Source organism: Micropterus salmoides, unplaced genomic scaffold, assembly GCF_014851395.1.
Source record: "Micropterus salmoides isolate LMB-PRFRI ecotype aquatic unplaced genomic scaffold, ASM1485139v1 Ms_hic_scaffold_16, whole genome shotgun sequence".
In the NCBI taxonomy this organism is placed as follows: domain Eukaryota; kingdom Metazoa; phylum Chordata; class Actinopteri; order Centrarchiformes; family Centrarchidae; genus Micropterus; species Micropterus salmoides.
In genome coordinates this window covers 22,631,260-22,651,217 of record NW_024040707.1, presented here as the reverse complement: position 1 = coordinate 22,651,217, position 19,958 = coordinate 22,631,260, and the positions used below count along the sequence as shown (strand labels likewise).

The 19,958-nt window shown below is 39.6% G+C and overlaps 3 protein-coding genes across 3 annotated transcripts; 2 read left to right on the top strand and 1 right to left on the bottom strand.

Annotated features, from left to right (window-relative positions):
- The first annotated feature begins 27 nt into the window (after positions 1-27).
- Positions 28-5,108, top strand: taf10 (TAF10 RNA polymerase II, TATA box binding protein (TBP)-associated factor). The gene is made up of 5 exons (XM_038722916.1): positions 28-423; positions 762-913; positions 3,318-3,382; positions 4,480-4,594; positions 4,779-5,108. Exons 1-5 carry the CDS (start codon positions 291-293, stop codon positions 4,866-4,868), a joined length of 555 nt encoding a protein of 184 aa, XP_038578844.1. The 5' UTR covers positions 28-290; the 3' UTR covers positions 4,869-5,108.
- A 432-nt stretch (positions 5,109-5,540) lies between these two features.
- ppih (peptidylprolyl isomerase H (cyclophilin H)) lies at positions 5,541-17,909 on the top strand. The gene is made up of 9 exons (XM_038722917.1): positions 5,541-5,723; positions 11,710-11,774; positions 11,919-11,942; positions 14,403-14,447; positions 16,080-16,122; positions 16,346-16,438; positions 16,589-16,676; positions 16,779-16,819; positions 17,380-17,909. The coding sequence occupies exons 1-9, from the start codon at positions 5,658-5,660 to the stop codon at positions 17,446-17,448; spliced, it is 534 nt and encodes a 177-aa protein (XP_038578845.1). The 5' UTR covers positions 5,541-5,657; the 3' UTR covers positions 17,449-17,909.
- si:dkeyp-100a1.6 (probable G-protein coupled receptor 160) lies at positions 8,192-10,411 on the bottom strand. The gene is made up of 2 exons (XM_038722911.1): positions 10,272-10,411; positions 8,192-9,966 (listed from the first exon to the last, which is right to left on the bottom strand). Exon 2 carries the CDS (start codon positions 9,871-9,873, stop codon positions 8,818-8,820), a length of 1,056 nt encoding a protein of 351 aa, XP_038578839.1. The 5' UTR covers positions 9,874-9,966; positions 10,272-10,411; the 3' UTR covers positions 8,192-8,817.
- Positions 17,910-19,958: the final 2,049 nt, after the last annotated feature.

Genomic DNA, 19,958 nt, shown 5'->3' with positions numbered 1-19,958 from the left:
GAGTATGAGAGTCACATGCGGTCACATGACGCGATTAGCTCTGCAGCATGAACTCAGCTTTCTGCTGCACGGTTAACGTTACATTAGCTACGAACGTTTGATGCTAGCTAGCATTTGATTCTGTGATTTAACATTCTCCGATTACAAAAGTAGATTTACTTCACAACACAGTATTTTGTAGAAGACAAGTCTTAGAGCTGTATAACACGGAATCGCGCTTTTGGGCGTATTTCTTCGGCATTTCTCTGTGCTAGCTAGCTACGGTTAGCGCGTTAGCTAACATTAACATCATGAATATTGACAACGTTAATCAGTCTGTCACAACTGGAGTGTCATCTACGCCGTCTTCAACTTCAAGTAACTGTATCGCAAATGATAATGCAGCAACCAACGTTAGCAGCATCCCTTCGGTCACCAGTAATGGTAACGTTATGTGACTTTAGCAAATGTTCATGTTATGCTAAACACTTGGTAGGATGTTTGTGCTACTGAAGTCAGATTATTTGTTTGGTTGTCAAAATATATATGCAAGTACGTTAAGATTTTTTTCATGCATCATCATGTGTGTTCCTGGAAGTTTGTAGAACCCTCTTAGCAAACAGGTTTTGGACTTTGCACAATCTCAGTGTAGCTAGGCAATACTGCAGACAGCTTTCCCTAAGATTAGAAACTAACGTTTTATTATTTGAAAGGAGCAGATAGGTTTACTTTTCTGTTTCTTTGATTTAACATAAAGTCATCCCTGAACACTTTCATTACAGCTTCAGCGGCCATGGTGACACCGTCAGCAGACACATCTGTATCTAACGGTGTCTATGTCCCTGGTGGCATCACCAATGGAGATGTAAAGCCCGCCTTCTCCACCACCCCCTTGGCAGATTTCCTCATGCAGCTGGAAGACTACACTCCCACAGTAAGTAAAGTTTTGTCAGTCAGCTTACCAAATGCTGCTTTCACAGGTAGGGGCCACATCGTCAGAAAGACCAAGGGCCTCATTTATAAAACTGTATGGAGAAAAGACTACTAAAGGTGGTTCAAAACACAGGAATTGTACATAAGGTACATAATTTCCCCCCGTTTGAAGAGAGTGTCAACCAAATGCGTTCCACTTGTGTTTTTTTATTTATTGAGGCTACACAAACACAGTGTTATTTTTCCATACTGTGTTTTTACAAGCAGCGCATACGAAACTGTACACTCGTATTTGCTCGACTGAGGCAACGAAAATGGCATCAATTCAAAAACTGTTTGTCCTTCTGTTCACCTTATTTATGAGAATAAATTGCACTGTATTCTATGCAAACACAGATATCTGTTTATTAACCTAAATCATGTCATCATGCGCTGAAGTCAGATGGATGCTAAAATCCTGTAAATCCAATATTGCCATGTAGCAGTCCTGCTGGAGAATTAGCCTCTGTACAAACAGTAAAATAAAATTGTAATATAATTTACAACTAGTGGTCTACTGATATGGGTTTTTCAATGGCCAATGCCGATATTTGGAGAGCTGGGCGGATGATGACAGATATCAAAACAAAGATCATGTATAATTCCATTATTCCATGGAGAGTACAATCTAATAGACATGGTTATCTTAGCCAGTAGCATGTTGTTTTAGATGGATTTTCTATTAATATAGAAAGAGAAAAATATATTTGATAATGCTGTACATTACAGAATGTGACTGGTGTTCAAGGTAGAGTGAGGTACAGTTTGTCAGACTTGATGTCACGATGATGAGAGAAACATGTTAACATTTAGAAAAGACGATGAGGACTGAGGAAATTTGATGCTCCAAACATAGACAAGGCTGCCTGCAGATGTGTTTACAGACTTGTTTATCAGCCTCATTAGTGATGGTCTCCTGAGGGATCTCCTCCCAGGCCTAGACTAAGGCATCCGCCAACTCCTGGACAGTCTGTGGTGCAACGTGGCGTTGGTGGATGGAGCGAGACATGATGTCCCAGATGTGCTCAATTGGATTCAGGTCTGGGGAACGGGCGTGCCAGTCCATAACATCAATGCCTTCGTCATGCAGGAACTGCTGACACACTCCAGCCACATGTGGTCTAGCATTGTCTTGCATTAGGAGGAACCCAGGGCCAACCGCACCAGCATATGGTCTCACAAGGGGTCTGAGGATCTCATCTCGGTACCTAATGGCAGTCAGGCTACCTCTGGCGAGCACATGGAGGGCTGTGCGGCCCCCCAAAGAAATGCCACCCCACACCATTACTGACCCACCGCCAAACCGGTCATGCTGGAGGATGTTGCAGGCAGCAGAACGTTCTCCACGGTGTCTCCAGACTCTGTCACGTCTGTCACATGTGCTCAGTGTGAACCTGCTTTCATCTGTGAAGAGCACAGGGCGCCAGTGGCGAATTTGCCAATCTTTGTGTTCTCTGGTAAATGCCAAACGTCCTGCACGGTGTTGGGCTGTAACCACAACCCCCACCTGTGGACGTCATACCACCTTCATGGAGTCTGTTTCTGACCGTTTGAGCAGACACATGCACATTTGTGGCCTGTTGGAGGTCATTTTGCAGGGCTCTGGCAGTGCTCCTCCTGCTTCTCCTTGCACAAAGGCGGAGGTAGCGGTCCTGCTGCTGGGTTGTTGCCCTCCTACGGCCTCCTCCACGTCTCCTGATGTACTGGCCTGTCTCCTGGTAGCGCCTCCATGCTCTGGACACTACGCTGACAGACACAGCAAACCTTCTTGCCACAGCTCGCATTGATGTGCCATCCTGGATGAGCTGCACTGCCTGAGCCACTTATGTGGGTTGTAGACTCCGTCTCATGCTACCACTAGAGTGAAAGCACCGCCAGCATTCAAAAGTGACCAAAACATCAGCCAGGAAGCATAGGAACTGAGACGTGGTCTGTGGTCACCACCTGCAGAACCACTCCTTTATTGGGGGTGTCTTGCTAATTGCCTATAATTTCCACCTGTTGTCTATTCCCTTTGCACAACAGCATGTGAAATTGATTGTCAATCAGTGTTGCTTCCTAAGTGGACAGTTTGATTTCTAAGGAGTGTGATTGACTTGGAGTTACATTGTGTTGTTTAAGTGTTCCCTTTACTTTTTTGAGCAGTGTATTATATTAAGTCCAATCCTAGTCCTATTGAATGTTCTTCGTTTCTGTCAGAGGCCGTACCAGAGTTCTTGCTGCAGTTCGTTTGGCTGATCACTGAATGGCATACAGTAATAATGTTCCTCATAAAAAAGTTTCATTCGCAGTGAAAGCGGACTATGTGGATCTTTGTTGACCACAAGCTAATGTCTGCTCTTGTTTTTTTGTTTTTCTTCTTTCAGATTCCTGATGCAGTTACAGGCTACTACCTTAACCGGGCTGGGTTTGAGGCTTCAGATCCAAGAATGTAAGTTCTACTAACTCTATGAAGTGAAGGCTACCCTCAAGCTTTAGTGTGAGTGGGTCTGACCGATATCCCATGGAACCAAATGACACAGATCACAGTGCTGTAATGAGCACTTTCAGAAGTTAGTCATAATGCACTTACAGGGCAGGCACAAACGGATTGCTTGAGCAGCTGCAGGTAGAGTGCTTTTGAATGGGTAAAGGAGAGGCACTTTGTAAAGCCCTTCTGTTATAAGCACTATATAAAAGCAATCCATTTACCAGTTTTAGATTTTTAAATTACTTGTTTGTTTAAAGATCTTAGAAAGTTCATTTGAGTTAAATGTTTACGAATTAAAAAGTATCCCTTGTAAACCAGCAGGCAGCGTATGTATGACCCTTTTTCTGAATGTTTGATCAGTAACGTGGGACAATGTAGAACCACGCCACAACTAAGATAACTGAGACAGGAGAGTGGGGAATTATGTTTGACTAGGTTAGAGAAGTAAATCTGTCAGTAAGTCAGTGATAAAACAAATCTGATCATTGCCATATTGCATCATTATCACCTACTAGGGATAATGTATCATGCTTATAATGATTTGGGGAAAGAAATTTGGCATCATGCGCTGAAATACTTTGGAAAAATTATTTTAACTACTGCTTGTGAGAATGGCAGTGTTGTCTTAATTTAGTTAAGAAGCTTTCGGTCAGGTAATATACTTGGTGAAATTATATTTATTATGATTATTATGCTGAGTGATAATGCTAATGTTAATTATTTTACAAACTAAGAAAAACTGATTTGATATTAAATCGACTGTCATGCCTGTCTGACTTACCAAATGGGGGTTTAATTTATTTTAAGTAAGCCCAGGATATACATTAATACAGCTACTAATTTTCCATACTCATTGGCATGTACGAGTATAAAGGAAAGACTCTTCTTTAGCCTAGTAGACCATGTATTGTCACCTTTTGTGATACTTGCTCTAATCATTTCTTGGAAGTGGAAATGAGATCAGAGTTACTCTTTGATCTGCCTTATTTGTTTCTTCCATGATAAATGGATAATTAGACACAGGCTGGTTGTGATGATTTTCTTTCTCATTTCTTTAGAATTCGTCTGATCTCCCTTGCTTCTCAGAAGTTTATCTCAGACATTGCCAATGATGCGCTTCAGTACTGTAAAATGAAGGGCACTGCCTCAGGAAGCTCAAGGAGTAAGACCAAGGTCAGTGTTTAAAATGTGTAACATTTTAAATGTCATACTGCCTTACAGGATTTTGACAGTGACGTGTGTGAGGAGGAGTATTGTCAGAAGATGCTGACAGGTGGTTGTCAGCTGCCTGTAAGTGCTCTGATCATTTTGTTGCTGCTAATTTATCGTTTGTTTTCCCCCCCTTCTCTATATATAGGATAAGAAGTACACTCTGACTATGGAGGACCTGTCGCCTGCCCTTTCAGAATATGGCGTCAATGTCAAGAAACCATATTACTTTACGTAGAACCTTCTTTATTTAAGCCTTTTTGCTTTTGCTAGTTTTAAATTCCCTGCTGACCCACTAGAGTCTGTTGACACCTTTATTGCTAAATGTTTTTTTTTGTTATCATGGTTCTTTAGTACAGCTTTGACAAATGTTAGACACTTTGCCATTTGTTAATTTTTCGTGGAGCCACCTTTGCATTATGTTAAACTGTAAAATTACGTTTTATTGTGAAAATAAAACCCATACCAAAAAACTTGATGTCTGTGAGATGTTAAGTCTGACTTAAGGCTGTTTGGATGTGGAGGGTGCAGTGGTGGAACAATGTCCAACATAACTGACATTTTGCAAACATAGACACTGTGCAAAGCTAAAATGCGTTTCCTTCACGTATTCTCAGAGATTGTGGTATTCAGAAACAATGGTTAAGTATTAGAAAGGATAATGGGTATTATAGGTAATAGTATATTGTAAAGGCAGATAACATTAACTTGTGATTGACTGGAGTTCATGCCTTTGTCGGGCTTATGGACAGCTGCAGGTATTCTACTGCATTAAAAAAAAGATCGAAGCTACCCAGTGTAACAGTAAATATTGTGGTTTGTTATTCCGCAAATAAATGTTATTTAAACTTTACTGTCGCGCGTTTTCGCGACGGTACCGTTTTGTCCCAAGCTGCGAGCCGTAATCATATGTCCTCCTGAGCCACCGTAGGTCCTAACAGCGCATATGCTGGACATTCAAATTATTCGCGTGTAATCGGTCAAATAGTACATTTATTTAGTCTTCAACAGTGACGAAACTGTCACAATGTCTGTTCAATCAACAAATCCCAACAACCCGATTGTTTTCTTCGACATAACCATCGGAGGGCAGGTGAGTAACATTAGAAGAAGGAGTTTAGCTAACAATCAGTAACCCAGCTAACGTTGAGTTAACGTTAACTTACAGCACCTCAGCAATGTCACTAGAGTGTTTTGTTTAGGTGAAAAGTTGTGAACTCAGTGGACTAACGTTACGTATTTAAGGGTTAACGTTACCAGTTAATACAGTATCTGATACACAATGAGCAGGATGCAGATTCCACATTTCTCTACTGGCCGTTTATACTGTGATGAGCAGCTAACGTTACGGTTTGATTGAATTGGTGGTCTGGATCTTTGGATGGAACACGTTCATGATTTAGGTCAGTGATACCCTTGTGTTGCACTTTATTCGCGTTGTGGTCTGTAAGCCGAGAACTGACCTGACAGTTCATCACCAAGGCTTTACAGAGTTTACTTTGTTAAATAGAAGAAAAACGTGAAAACGGTTGTAAGGTATATTTGAGATGTATTAAGATATCCTTCAGTCGCTTACATTGCATTAGACACCCTGTCTCAAACCGTCCACAATGTGACATTTTAATTATTTACACAGTTATATTTCTTCTTATTGGATCATAAACTGATTTATACATTTTGTTCAAATGTAAAATGACGTCCTTTGCTTGGCCTCCAAACCTGAACCCAGCATATCACTGCAAACACATTACTGTAATTTATCGAAATTGCATAGTTATTCGACCAAAATCTCTCTGAGGCCATATCAGGCAAGTTACATCAAATAAACCTGAACTTAAAGTGACTTCACTTGATTTATATTCACTTTTGAAGACCCTGCAACATTAGAATAGAACATATAAAACTAGCACCAAAGTGAGAAATAAAAAGCAAAACTAAATTATATTTAGAAGGTAGATATACACTGATCAGTCGTAACATTATGACCACCAGCCTAATATTGTGTAGGCCCCCTTTTGCTGACCCATTGAGGCATGAACTCTACTAGATGTTAGCACGGTAAGCGAGTCACCTGGCCATCCGCATGATGTAAAAGAAAACGTGATTGATCAGACCAGGCTACATTTCATTTTCATTGCTCCATTGTCCAGTTCTGATGCTCACATGCACCATTGTGCTTTCAGCAGTGGACATCGGTCAGCATTGGCACCCTGACTGGTCTGCGGCTACGTAGCACCATACGCATCAAACTGCGTTGCACCGTGTGTTCTGACACTTTTATATCAGAACCAGGGCTCTGTGGGGGCTATATTATCACTTCCAGGACTCCTTTTTGTCTTTACACTGAAGTTCTTAATGACTTTTGCTGTATGTTTGGGGTCACTGCCATGTTGCAGAGTAAATTTATAGTATGGGCCCGAATTTCTCAACATTGAGGAGAACGTTAATTCTGACCAAATCCACAACTCCATTTGCAGAAATGCAGCCCCAAACTTGCAAGAAGCATCCACCATGCTTCACTGTGCCCTGCAAACACTCATTCTTCAACCTTGTTAGTTGAGTTTGGCTGTTTCTCACCCAGTTGTATTCCTTCTACACAGCTATCTTTGTTGCAGTTAATGATTGTGTTTCAACCTACATAGTGAATTCATGATCATTAGTATCTGTTGATACTTGTTGTGATAATTGTTTAATCGTACACCTGATGATACGACTACAAAACTCTGTGACTTTGTAGAAGTGTACCTAGAAGAAATTATGCTGTTTTGAAGGCAATGGGTGGTCCCAATTATTGATTTAATTTATGTTTTCCTTCTGTTCACTTACTTTGCATTTTGTTAATTGATAAATATAATCTATTAACTTTTCTGTCTTTGAAAGCATTTTTACTGTACAGCATTTTCCACACCAGCCCTTGACTTTTGGTGTGTGTGTGTGTGTGTGTGTGTTTATAAAGTTTGAACTACCCTTTTTTGCAGTTATTAACAACAACTACTACTACAATACATATTTTAACATATCAAGTAAAACAAATATAAAGTTTATAGAAATGTAAAATTCCACTCACATGGTAGTTTCCAAAGAATAATAACATCATACTATACATAACCTCTCTACGAACAGTACCAAAAAAAGCGCTTTGAGTGGTTGAAAAGACTAGAAAGGCGCTATACAAATACAGAGCATTTACATTTACAATAAAAAAGACAACAAACCCCTCCAAATTTCTTCCTGGATACCGTAGATTGTGGTGAGTGCCACGCCTATGTAAGACAGCGGATATTAAACCACTTAATAATGTAGGCATTTCGAGGAAGAAACTCATCAGACGGTCTTATCTCAGATTAAACCATGACTTGTTTGTGAAACAAAGTGGACTAGTAAAGTAAATGGGCTGCAATTGCAAACATGCAAAAATCACAAAGTTGACCCCTGCATATAGGCTAGTACAGGTCTATCATAACAGCAGCTTGTGTAGAATCCATATGTATCTCCTTGAATTAATTCATGCATATATATCAAAAGGTGCAGACCTCTTTCATCAAGAATAAATATTACATATTATAATAATTAGCCTTTTATTGTTACATATTGTAGGTATGCTCAAAATGGAATAATTATATATCCATCCATCCATCGTCAACCGCTTATCCTGCGTACAGGGTCACGGGGGGCTAGAGCCAATCCCAGCTGACATCGAGGTACACCCTGGACAGGTCGCCAGTCCATCGCAGTGCTAACCACTGCACCACCGTGCTGCCCGAATAATTATATATGAGTCTTCATATTTCACTCAAGTCTAACAGAAATAAATTAAAAAGAACTGTTTGACAAATATAATGTAGACAATCGATGTATGGTGATCTCTGAATATTTACAATAATTTACCTTTATGGTCACAGTTTTGCACCACAATTACAGTCGGACGTGCAGTCACAGTTTCTTGTCGTTGCTTTGCTCAGTCACTTCTGCATGTGCTGATGGAGAGGCTCCTTTCTGTGTCCAGGCTTTTTCAATATCCGTCAGAAGTCAGTTTAAGGATCAAACAGCCTTCACACACATGAACCATTCATAGATGCTCGCTCATTTTCCATTAAGTATTAATTCACTGTCATGCATGATTGTTTACACTTGCTTTTAGCTGTCAGGTATGATAGGTAACGGGTGTATAGTTCATCTTTATTGTATTACACATAGTAGAGAGTGTTTCTCTTGCCTTTTGATTGGTTAAACACAGCTACAGGTAGTTGCTGCTGTCGTGTTCCTTCGCTCAAATGCCAGTAAATTTGCCATAAGCACACGTTTTCTGGTAGATGGCTGTATGGTCCTAGCCTCTTGCTCTTTACCCAGAATACCACACCCACCAGTAAACTGTGGGTGCACTCCAACCACAGAAGGTTAACAGTGAGGTAGGCAGGTACTCCAAAGCCAAAAACCAGACAGACCACAGACATAGCGAGATAAGGCATCCAAAACATACCAAAGCCCAGTGTTAGGCTGAGCCACAGAGGTGGTCGCGGCCAGGTGCTCTCCTCCAGATGATACTCGTCACTCCATTTTGTGTCCGTGTAGTTGCTTGAGGTGAACAACAAGTCACTCTTCTGGTTCTCTTGTTCTTCCCTCTCTTCAGATAACCTGTTAGCCTCTTTCACCCACTGGGGTATCCTTGACCAAAAGGGCAGCAATGTACAAGTAACTGCTGTGAAAAGCCCCAAAGTGAAATAGGCAATCAGTGGAGAATCCTCTATTTCACACACCTGAACCTTTATCCCTGTCACATAGTCCAGTTCTATGAGTTCAGCTTTGACAGAACCAAAGGAATAAATAACAGCTAGCATCCACACCAGCAAAGTTAAGACTGCGTTCCTTAGGAATTTGCAGAAGGCGCTCTGGTTTTTGAGGTAGGTATCTTCTAAACAGTAGTCCAGTACACCCAGGCACATCATGGGCAGTGGGAGTGCTCCGTATGTCGCCGTGGCATTGGCCAGGAGGAAGCAGGGTGACACATGAGACCGTTCAGCCCCAAGAAACCACACATTAGCCATAAAAACCACCAACGCCAAGTCAGCCATGACGATGGACAGGCTGCACAGGCTTAAAAAGGAGCTGTACAGCTTCTGGCAGCAGAAGTGAAAGACTGCTGCGTCCAGTCCCAACTTTAAAAGCAGAAGAAACAGATACTTGTCAGTGTTGTCTGTATAACAGCCAGACCCCCCCTCCCTTTGTTTTATAATGGCCAGCATTTTGATGGTATGGCTATTTTTCTTGAGACGCTGGCAACTCAAGCTGCATTTATTGCAATCGTGCAGTTCAGTATCAAGGTGCTCCAGGAAATGCTGTGAAAGACAAGATAATATTGGTTAGGAACATTGGACATGTAGATGGATGGCTGCATGAGTTACACTTAAATACAAAAGAAATATACATTCACTTTTATGATTGCCGCTTTGAGACACTTTGGTTCTTTAATGTTTTACTAATCAGTTCTGGCTTCCTTCTCAACATCTTACAGCAATGGTATCTGAGCAGCGGCAGACACATCAACCTGAATTTCCAGTATTTGGTGTCCGCATAATTGAGTTGTAGCATTGATGACCAGTAAAGCAAGTTCTGCCACTTGAAGCATGGAGCATTTACTCACCAAGGAAAAAAAACTATATGTGACCCTTAGATGTCAGACCAATATTTTCCTAGTCCAGTGAGTTTCAGTAGTAGATCCAGATGCGTAACTCCTGCATCAGTGTAAATTAGAGGCACTGCATGCTTTCATCAACACTCGACTGTTTTCAGGTGGAGCAGTTCCCTTATAGACAGGTATTTTTTAGCTCCACCTTCCTGTTGGGAATGCAAACCAGTTATGGGAGAGGCCCTCTGCATGTTCAGTGAAGCTTGCTAACAGAAATACTCCTGATGCAGTAGCTTAGCTATACAAGTTGAAAAGGTGTGACTATAAAAGTCCATACGTTTAGGTCCAGAAAGCTGCAGGGAATTTAAAGCACGTGTGATAGATGTTGAGTTTGTACTCTTGACTCATGAATGTTAAGTGAAACCCTTTTGTCTTGTATCATAAATCGGGTCAGTACACTTGATACCCTTTCTCATCTTCCTTACAGTTTTGTTATGTTTCAAGGAATCCGAAGTGGTCTTTAAAATTGACAGCCTATACTAGCATCACAGCAAAGGTTGTTCAACCGTACACATTTATCAAAATGTAGACACTAGATCCTTAAGTCTGTGTATTATCTAATAAGATACTACTTTTGTTTTTAAACGGTCTTACCTGCACTTGAATCAGACAGTGAACCCTAAAAAAATCCTTTATGTTCCGTGTAAGCTCTTGGCTTCTGTATTTCATTTCCTGGAAACTATAAGCATACTGTATTGTCTGAATAGCAAAGAGGAGAGATCCAATGACCGGCTTATTTTACTGTGAGTCTGTGTGTGTGGAGTGAAAGGACAGTTGTGCAGTCATGTCTTGGGTACAAACCACCCCTTTTACACCAGCGCATTGTTTGTTTTCACGCACAGATACAGACAGTCAGACATTGTTGTATCAGTCGGCCACTTGCATGCCCCACTGGGTTGTGGGAAGCATTGGTGGACAGACATCCATGCTGCAAAAAACACACGCACACACACACACACAAAAGCACATAAACACACAGTTCATAGAGGATTTAATGTCCAGTAATATGTTGCGTCAAGATTGTGGTGTCTTCTCATTTACATCTTTCGATGACATATGCTTTGCCCACTGGGAAATGTTATCAGAACTGCAACAAAATATTCTGTGTTGTTGAGATGAAACAGAGTATACTTGATGTTTTCAGCGAACTCAGAAGAGCAGAAATGAAAGATGTAAAATGAATAAGCTAATGTGTTAATATATTCAATGCCAGGAGTAGAAGGAAGAAAAGCGAGAAGAAATCCTATACGACCATATCTTTTGAGCTAAACGCTGATGTAAACGAGTTTGTTTCTTCCACCTTTTTTAGGTGTATAATGTTTTGGTCTTAAATGGGTATCTCTGCGTTTTGTATGTTGTGTGTTTACTCAAAGTTTTTTCAAATGTTTGTCAGGATGTCGGACGGATGAAGGTAGAGCTGTTTGCTGATGTGGTCCCAAAGACAGCGGAGAATTTCCGGTAAGGCGAAAGTCTGAATCACAGGCTGCTCAGATTATTGGATAAAAATAAATTTTTGGGAGAAAAGAGATGTCACAAATATAAATGTTGACAGTATTTTGGATTTTTCAAAGATGTTAGTTACAGTTTCATCATCTTTTACAGGCAGTTCTGCACTGGAGAGTTCAGGTAAGGCAGTGAAGGCTTGTATTTTTTGATGGGACACAAATACTACTTCACCATGGTAAACTGGCCACATATTCATTCATTGTTTTAGCATTCATTTAGGAAATCTGATTAGTCCCAACATTTGGCAGCAACCTGACTTTTGAAACATGAGAATAAGAATCAGGTTAAGGGATGAGGAGAAACCTGATTAACAAAAAAGGCTTCTGCTGATGAAACCTGTTTTTTTTTTTTTGCCCACAAACAGTATATGCTTAATCACAAAGAGGGTTTAATGAAATCTCTTGAGTTTACAAAACCTGAGATGAGGGAAACTCTGGGTTTCCTGTTCCAGAAGAGCATGGTAACTGAATCTGTGAACATAACCTGCTTGCTTACAGATTTCTCTATGAATCTCTCCTCCTGCGGCGCCTGAAGCAGCTGTCTGACACATGGAAAGCATTAATTTTAAGAAGTTTACATCATTTAGAAACATCAAAACCCTAGTTAGATTAGATTAGTTCATTACCAAAAACATGATCTCTGACATGACTTTTATGATCAATCTGTCATCAGTCTAAGGACAGAGAAAGCAATATCTGGATATCATGGATTCATTCACAGCACAGAATAAAATCTGTAGGTTACACTATCCTTCATAACACGGTGACTCTGTGGACATGATAGCAGTTGTCAGGTTGCCAACAGTTGAACTGAAACATTTACTGTGGGATACTTAACTACAGTAACAGCCATTTAAATATTGTGATTAGTTGCACTGGTGGAACATTCCTATCATAGTTGTCATGAGATGAGTACTACTGAGGTGCAGTTGAAATGACTTTAGGATTCTAAAACTGGACCAAATGTAAATTAAAAGTGAGTTTTTTAATATAAACTGCATGTAGTCTTAATGTGTTATGTCAGTATTTCATTAAATGCGAACAGAGCGAGATTCTTTAGTGTGAGATACACATCTAACAATGTACAATCCGTTTGAATCTAGACACATTTTTAAAGTGCAAATCCCCACAATCATTATTACTGGGTTGGTCTATGACTTTACAGTCATAGGTCTGTGAGTAAACTATGTCTTATCTCTGTGATATCAGAGATAAGACATAGTTTACTCACTCATCTGTGTGTCATATCTCCATATTTTCATCTTTAGTTATTGCCACCACCATTTGGTCCCTATCAGGTTACAGCTGAATAAATATATTTAAAAATCTAACAGAATATAATAAAAATATATAGATTTTTAAGATGGTCCTTGTTGGCATGCATTCATATTTCTAGCCCCACCGGATTAAAATGAGGGCTCTTTATTTACCCGTTGCCGTGGTGAAGCAGAGGGAACATACTCAGAGTTGAATGAACAAATTCTGATCAGCTGTTCTCGAACCAAAAACTCATCTCATTTTCCCATCTCAGGCTTCTTCAACTCAGAGCTCAGGGTTAGGCTCAAAGTTTGTTAAACCAGCTTTCTGAAACAGGGCCAGGTCTCTGAAGGGTATTTACAAGTGCGCATGAGCATAACAAAGACCCAGCACAGAGAAAGTATGCTGTATCGCCAAACAAGTTTTTCATAATGCTGTACCTCAGCTAGGGCTGGGCAAAAAAGGTTTTTTGCTATAGTATTTTGTTGCTTACATATACAACATAAATATAGAAAAGTAAATGGATCACAAATGTACAAGTAGGTCTATGCCAAATGTAAAAAGAAATGCAATGCAAAAAATATACAGGATATTGACTAGATGTGCAGGATATTGACTTGATTAACGTTTATCGAATGATATGAACTTTTTTTTTGTTAACATTTTTGGCCATCATATTGCCCAGTCCTGCCCTCACCAACAACTGCACATTGTGAGCCAGTACATACTGATCCATTACCTGCTGTGAGAGGCACATGGTTCCTGTAATAGACTAGACAAAAACAAATGAGTTGATATTTCTGCAGTGAATGGTCTTATTTGGAGAAAGCAAAATGCAGCATTTAAACCCACATGAAACTTTTAACCCAAGCTATTAAACATGGTAGTGGATCTGCATTGGTAGCTAACACTGACACTTATTTAAATGATCTGCATTGTTGTCAAACATAGAGGGAATGTGACACCATTTACAGGACCAGGTGCTCTTGATGCAACCAACACAGTTCCTTTATGCTGTTCCCATTTGCAAAGATGATAGACTTTCCATTCATACAGATGGTGATATTAAAGAGCATTTTCACAAACATCTCAGAGATCTAAAATGGAACAGGATCCTTTTAATGATTGTTCAGCTGCTGCTGCCAAAGATGTGTCTTGGCCTGTGGTCTTTATTCATTCCTACCTAGATGTTTGGTGATGGCCCATTTACTGTCAACTCACATCACATACAGACGAGCCTGCTTTGTGAGAATAACTTGTAGTACAATACAGTATTCTTGTCTTTACTGCTAACATCCTTTTGTCCTGTCTCAAACTTCCACAGGAAGGACGGAGTCCCTATTGGTTACAAAGGTTGCACATTCCACAGGTACACAACACGGCAGCGTGATCTGTATAGCTCACATCGTGCTCAGATGTTGGAATGATTTTTTTAAAACATCTTTTGAATTATTTTAATTCAAGTAAAAACCGACACCCTCTGGTGGCTTTTAGTTATGTTTTTAACCAGGTTGTCTTCTGGTATGGAGATCCATTTCATACAAAACCCCACCCAAACTGCATACCACCTATCCCGTCAGCCTGCGCAGCCACCCAGCGGCAGCGCCTGCAACCCAGTTCGACATCAGGTGCCACCTAGTCAGCATTGCCAAGTGACCCAAATGGGCATTGTGCACCATCCAATTGGACATCATGCGCCACTCAGCTGGGTTGTGTAGGGTTTTGAGAGATGTTAGTCTTCAGCCCTTTCTGCCAGAAGTCAGGTGACGTAATGTAAAGAGCAACATAGTCCATGAGAGGAGGAATTCATTGTGGTTGAATGGGTCAACTACAGGACTTTCACCCAGGACACTAAGGTTCAATTTAGACCTGGTTGACTTATTATTTACTTCTTTTTTTTTTTTTAATTATCATTATTTGTAGTTTTCAGTCGCAGTTTGGTTAGGGTTAGGGTTATTGCAGCTGTATTTTGCACTTATAGACCCTTATCAGACTTTCTTCATAAATCATTTGCAAGAGATTACAACAGAACTGTACTGCAAACTAAAGTGAAATCTCATATCTAACCCTAACCCAAAACACATATGAAAGCTGTACGGGTAGAAGGAGGGGTCGCTGTTACTAGATCTCTAGATAATAGAAAATAGGATGACTAGATGATGATTTGCATATATTAGTACACTGATTAAATAACCACACACTTTGTCATTCTGCAAGCCCCACATATACTGGTAGATGCATTGTATTCTGCCAAGTGGTTCAATGCTTTATGCCATGATTACTGTAAGCCCACAGCTAAGAAAGCAGGTGTTTGTGCTGTGAAATGGTAAAATGAGTGAGGCTAAATTAGGGAGTGCGTGTGTAGGTGCGTCACTGTTCATATTATTGAATCAGAGCAGAGTTTCTCAGCAGGCTTGCTTTTTATGGTTGTAGATACAACTTTCGGCCCTAATTCTATTCAACCTTTTCACTACATACCTACGTCTGTATGTAGTGAAAGGGTTGAAAGTTGTTGTATTTACACACAACTCTGCGTAGGAGTGTGCATTCAGTCGCTAGTCATGCATCTTGCTTTGCTTCTGGCCCATGCTCTCACACACAGTAGTATCCTAAACATGTTGGCAGAAAAGCTTGGAGACTATCTTCTCCCAATACCCTGTGCTTTCCACTGGGTGGCTGCGCTAGTTGACTGGATGGTGTTTGGTAACTGGATAGGTGGTGTGCAGTTGGGTGTGGTTTTGAATAAATATTCATATCCTGGAGCAGCTTTCCATGGGATTCATGATGTGTCTGTCCCTGTTTTTCTTAATATTTATAAACAAAAGTTTGTATTTTATGGGAACTATAGTCTCTAAAAAACTATTCACCCACCTTTAAAGTTATCACATTTTATTGTTTTGCACTTATCAACTTTTAATCAGCATGTCTAAATGTGATTTTTGATTAACAAATTTTACCTTAGCAAATCTGACTGCACTGATGTTTTTTTGTTCATTGTCAGGGTGATCAAAGACTTTATGATACAAGGGGGGGACTTTGTAAATGTAAGTACATGCACACCTCTTCTGCTCTTGTGATATTTTAAAAGCTGGTGGACTAGTAACAAATAGCATTTCTTCTGTTCATTAATCATACCATGATGTCAAACAAACTGCAGAATTTTGAATTCAGCAGGATGACCATAATGTAATTCAGCCCCCCTGGTGGACATGTTTTGCATTGTTATGAATGCATAGTATCTTATGTACTGTTTTTCTTTTTGTGAAGGGTGATGGAACTGGTATCTGCAGCATCTACAGAGGTCCATTTGCAGATGAAAACTTCAGAATGAAGCATTCGGCACCTGGTCTTCTGTCCATGGTATGTATGTAGATCAATGCTCAGATGTTAGGCACTTCATCCAAGTCAAGATGTTGGGTTTCCTGCAATCATTTTGTATGTCCTGTATGATCCAGTTCAACAGAGCTTTTAAAACTGCCATTCTTCCTCAATGATGTGTGTTTTGTTCAGGCAAACAGTGGCCCAGGGACAAATGGCTGTCAGTTTTTCATCACATGCACTAAATGTGACTGGTTAGATGGGAAGCATGTTGTTTTTGGTGAGTAAGTGTACTTTGTTAACTTGGCATTCATATTTATTTAGAGCTATTTCTGTTTGTTTATGTGCCAGAGTTGAATTATCTTATTCTCGGCTGTTTCAGGAAAAGTGGTTGATGGTTTGCTGATCATGAGAAAAATTGAGGTAAATATTATTTTATGTTAATATATTTGTGGTTAGAATTTTATTCTGTTTTTCCTTTGGGAGTAATAAATCAATGAAGACATTTTAGACTGACCTGTAGATTTACCAAAAAAACTAAGCAAATCAGTGAGAGGAGGTAGACCACTCATAATGGTTTAAATAAAATAAAAAATGTATTCACGCTTAATAATAGCATAAAGACACGAATAATTGAACAGCGTGTTTAAAGTGACGAGGCCTACTGTACTTCGTGCACTGAGATGTTACATCCCTGAATTATTTCAAGCGGCTCTGAAATCAAATCAGATTTGAAGATGTTGACGTTCACTGTCCTGACCATTTTCATCTCCACAGTCATGTTTTAAAACTTCTGACCCAATTATATTCAAGCAGGCGTCCAACCTGTGACTAAAAATCAATATTTTTTCTATGGAATAAGAAATTATACTATTGATTTTGTGCATAAATCCATAATGATCATTTTAGTTGTTGTAATGTTTACATCACTCTTTTAAAGATGAGTTTTTTGGTTCCAAATGTGGGCTCCTTCCTCCCAACAGAACGTTCCTACAGGACCCAACAACAAGCCCAAGCTCCCCATCGTCATTGCACAGTGCGGAGAGATGTGATCCAGCCATAAGAGAACTACACAACCTCTGTACACATGAAGTAGTGTCTTATAGTTCGAATACTCCCCTGCAAACATCAACCCACATATTTTTTCATGTATCAATGCCTTCTCCCATAGTGCACATTGAAGGACATTATAAACTTCAGCAGCACATCATTTTGGCCATTGTCTGAGTTTGGTATAACTGATTCCAGGTTAACTGTTGCATCCAAACTCAAATAAGATTATTCACATTTGAGATGGGTTTTTTTGTACTCACAGCAGGTGAGTGAGTAGGTTTAAAATGCATTTTGTGAAACTTCATGTTCAATATTGCTATTGTTGTTGAGTCCAAATGGAGACATCGTGTGTATCCTGTCATAAAAAGACCAATAAGACATTCAAAAACTATTCAGTAACACTGTGTATCAGTTATGATCAATAAATTGTTTTACATTTTTATAAAATTTCTCTAAGAGATGTTAGTTGTTTGTTCCCATCTGTACATGGCATCATACTCATATATATATATTTTTTTTTTATTATTTTTTTTTAACATCATTGGATTGTTATATTCTCAGTATTCAAAGTTGTAATGTTGTTCTCTAAACCCCAACTACTAAAAGTGTATATTCTATTTAAGGTATGCACATGTAATTTGTTTTGATATTAAGCTCACAGCAGAAATTTTAATTGCTTTTGACCAGTTTCACATACATAAATATATGTATTTATTACAATATTAACAGTAACCACAGAGTGCAAGACCAACTACAAGTGAGAAACAAAACATCTGAAATCATTAGTAGTCTATAAGGCCATTTTTATGTATTTTATTCCACCATTTTATCCGTTAAACGTGTCTTTATTTATGTGAAACTATCCTATTTCTGAACTTTTACTAGATGGTTTTCACGTCTTTATGTTTCTTACATTACAAAAAAAACAGGGACGTTTCCCTCAGAGTCTTTAGATTGGAAAATTATCTAATTTATCAATGAGGAATTGTGCAGAGATGTATAGTTGGACTCAGAAGTGATGGTGGGTAATACTCTTAACCACAAAGCCATGCAGCTAAGGAGGTAAACACTTTATAGTGAAAGGCACGAGAGTCCTCCAAGGCACACACTCCACTGCCAAGCAATCCTCTGCTGAACTTACGGCTACCTCGTCTTATCCCAGCCATCCATACAAATCCAAGCCACCAGACCCCCTCCCCCATCTACGCTCTCTCTCTCTTCTGCCTGGGACCTCGTTTCCTTGGCACAAAAGAATCTTTTCAGATGGAAACTTTGTTCTTATGGTGGCAGGAAGGAGTTTTTTTTTTCTGGAGTAGAGGGGGTGGGTCTCTTCGTGGGGAGGCTTTCTGGGGTCAATGCTAAAACCCATCTTTGTGTGGGAGAACAGGGCTCGGCCATTAACAGCGAGCTCTTCACACATCAGCCAGTGCTCATAAACAGTGCCAGTGGAGCATTAACATGACAATGGGGGTGGGGGTGGGGGCTGTGGTGGGGTTGTCTCACACTCTCAGTCTGTCTGCTCTGTGCTAGTGAAAGTAGTTTCTGAATTCACTCAGGATAATGACTCCATTTAACCCATTTATTGTGCAGGGCAATATGACCGGAAAAATATTGTGATATTGTATCAGGATTTACTGTCACTATATGAGTCCTTAAAATCTGAGAAGTGTAACCATCTAAGACACAATTTACTAAAAAAGCAGGACAGTCAACATTATAAATGTCCTCCCTGTGAATCCCAGAGAATATCAGGACACAATCAAATTTCATGCTAGGTGTTTTTATTGTGAAGGAACATTATGGTTATTGTGTAATGTGTCCTGAAATGGCATTTATTCAAAACAGTCATCTAATGATAAGGACTAATCTCTTACAAAATTATATCACATTTTAACTGTAATGTGTAATGTAGAGGTACTTCCAGAAATTCCCTGTGATATCGTGTAGTAAATTCCCTTCTTGTAGCTGCAGATATTTACAGGCTGACAAGAACTTGATGTTCTGTACAGCACATCACAAGGAGCTCTCTTCCTAAATCTTCAGAGGTATCATGTATGTTTAAGAGGTAGGTAATACTGCAGCTGTGATAATGTTTACATCATGTTCCATGAATAAAATGTTAAGGCTCTCTTCTAACCCTCCTCTTCTTAAAGGTCAGTTATCCCTCAATAAATTTCTACAGTGGTAGCTCCATGTGGCGCCAGTGCACAAGGAGCTACAAGTAATGTTATATTTAATATTTTGTTAGTATGGCAGCCATTCTACTCTATTATAATGAGGTTTGAGAGACAGACTACTTTTAATTTTCAATTGACAAATGTCACATTTTTCAGTAGGATACTGAGCTGAAGACCTGCTTTGACCAAACATTAAAAACATGACATGAAGAATCTCGGTTATGATGTCTATTGAGACAATTTTATTTAAGTGTGGGGGACTAGTTAGTGGTAAAGTGCGACCTAGTTCGCCTAATACAAAAAATATCTGTCAATCAGTGTGTAAAACTCAC

Bases quoted from the DNA above. Each gene is read 5' to 3' on its own strand.
- taf10 (XM_038722916.1), top strand. From the start codon at position 291: ATGAATATTGACAACGTTAATCAGTCTGTCACAACTGGAGTGTCATCT. The intron at 3,383-4,479 runs GTAAGTTCTACT...TCATTTCTTTAG, and splicing joins GAGGCTTCAGATCCAAGAAT to AATTCGTCTGATCTCCCTTG. The intron at 4,595-4,778 runs GTCAGTGTTTAA...CTCTATATATAG, and splicing joins GCTCAAGGAGTAAGACCAAG to GATAAGAAGTACACTCTGAC.
- ppih (XM_038722917.1), top strand. From the start codon at position 5,658: ATGTCTGTTCAATCAACAAATCCCAACAACCCGATTGTTTTCTTCGAC. The intron at 11,943-14,402 runs GTAAGGCAGTGA...AAACTTCCACAG, and splicing joins TTCTGCACTGGAGAGTTCAG to GAAGGACGGAGTCCCTATTG. The intron at 14,448-16,079 runs GTACACAACACG...GTTCATTGTCAG, and splicing joins AAAGGTTGCACATTCCACAG to GGTGATCAAAGACTTTATGA.
- si:dkeyp-100a1.6 (XM_038722911.1), bottom strand. From the start codon at position 9,873: ATGCTGGCCATTATAAAACAAAGGGAGGGGGGGTCTGGCTGTTATACA.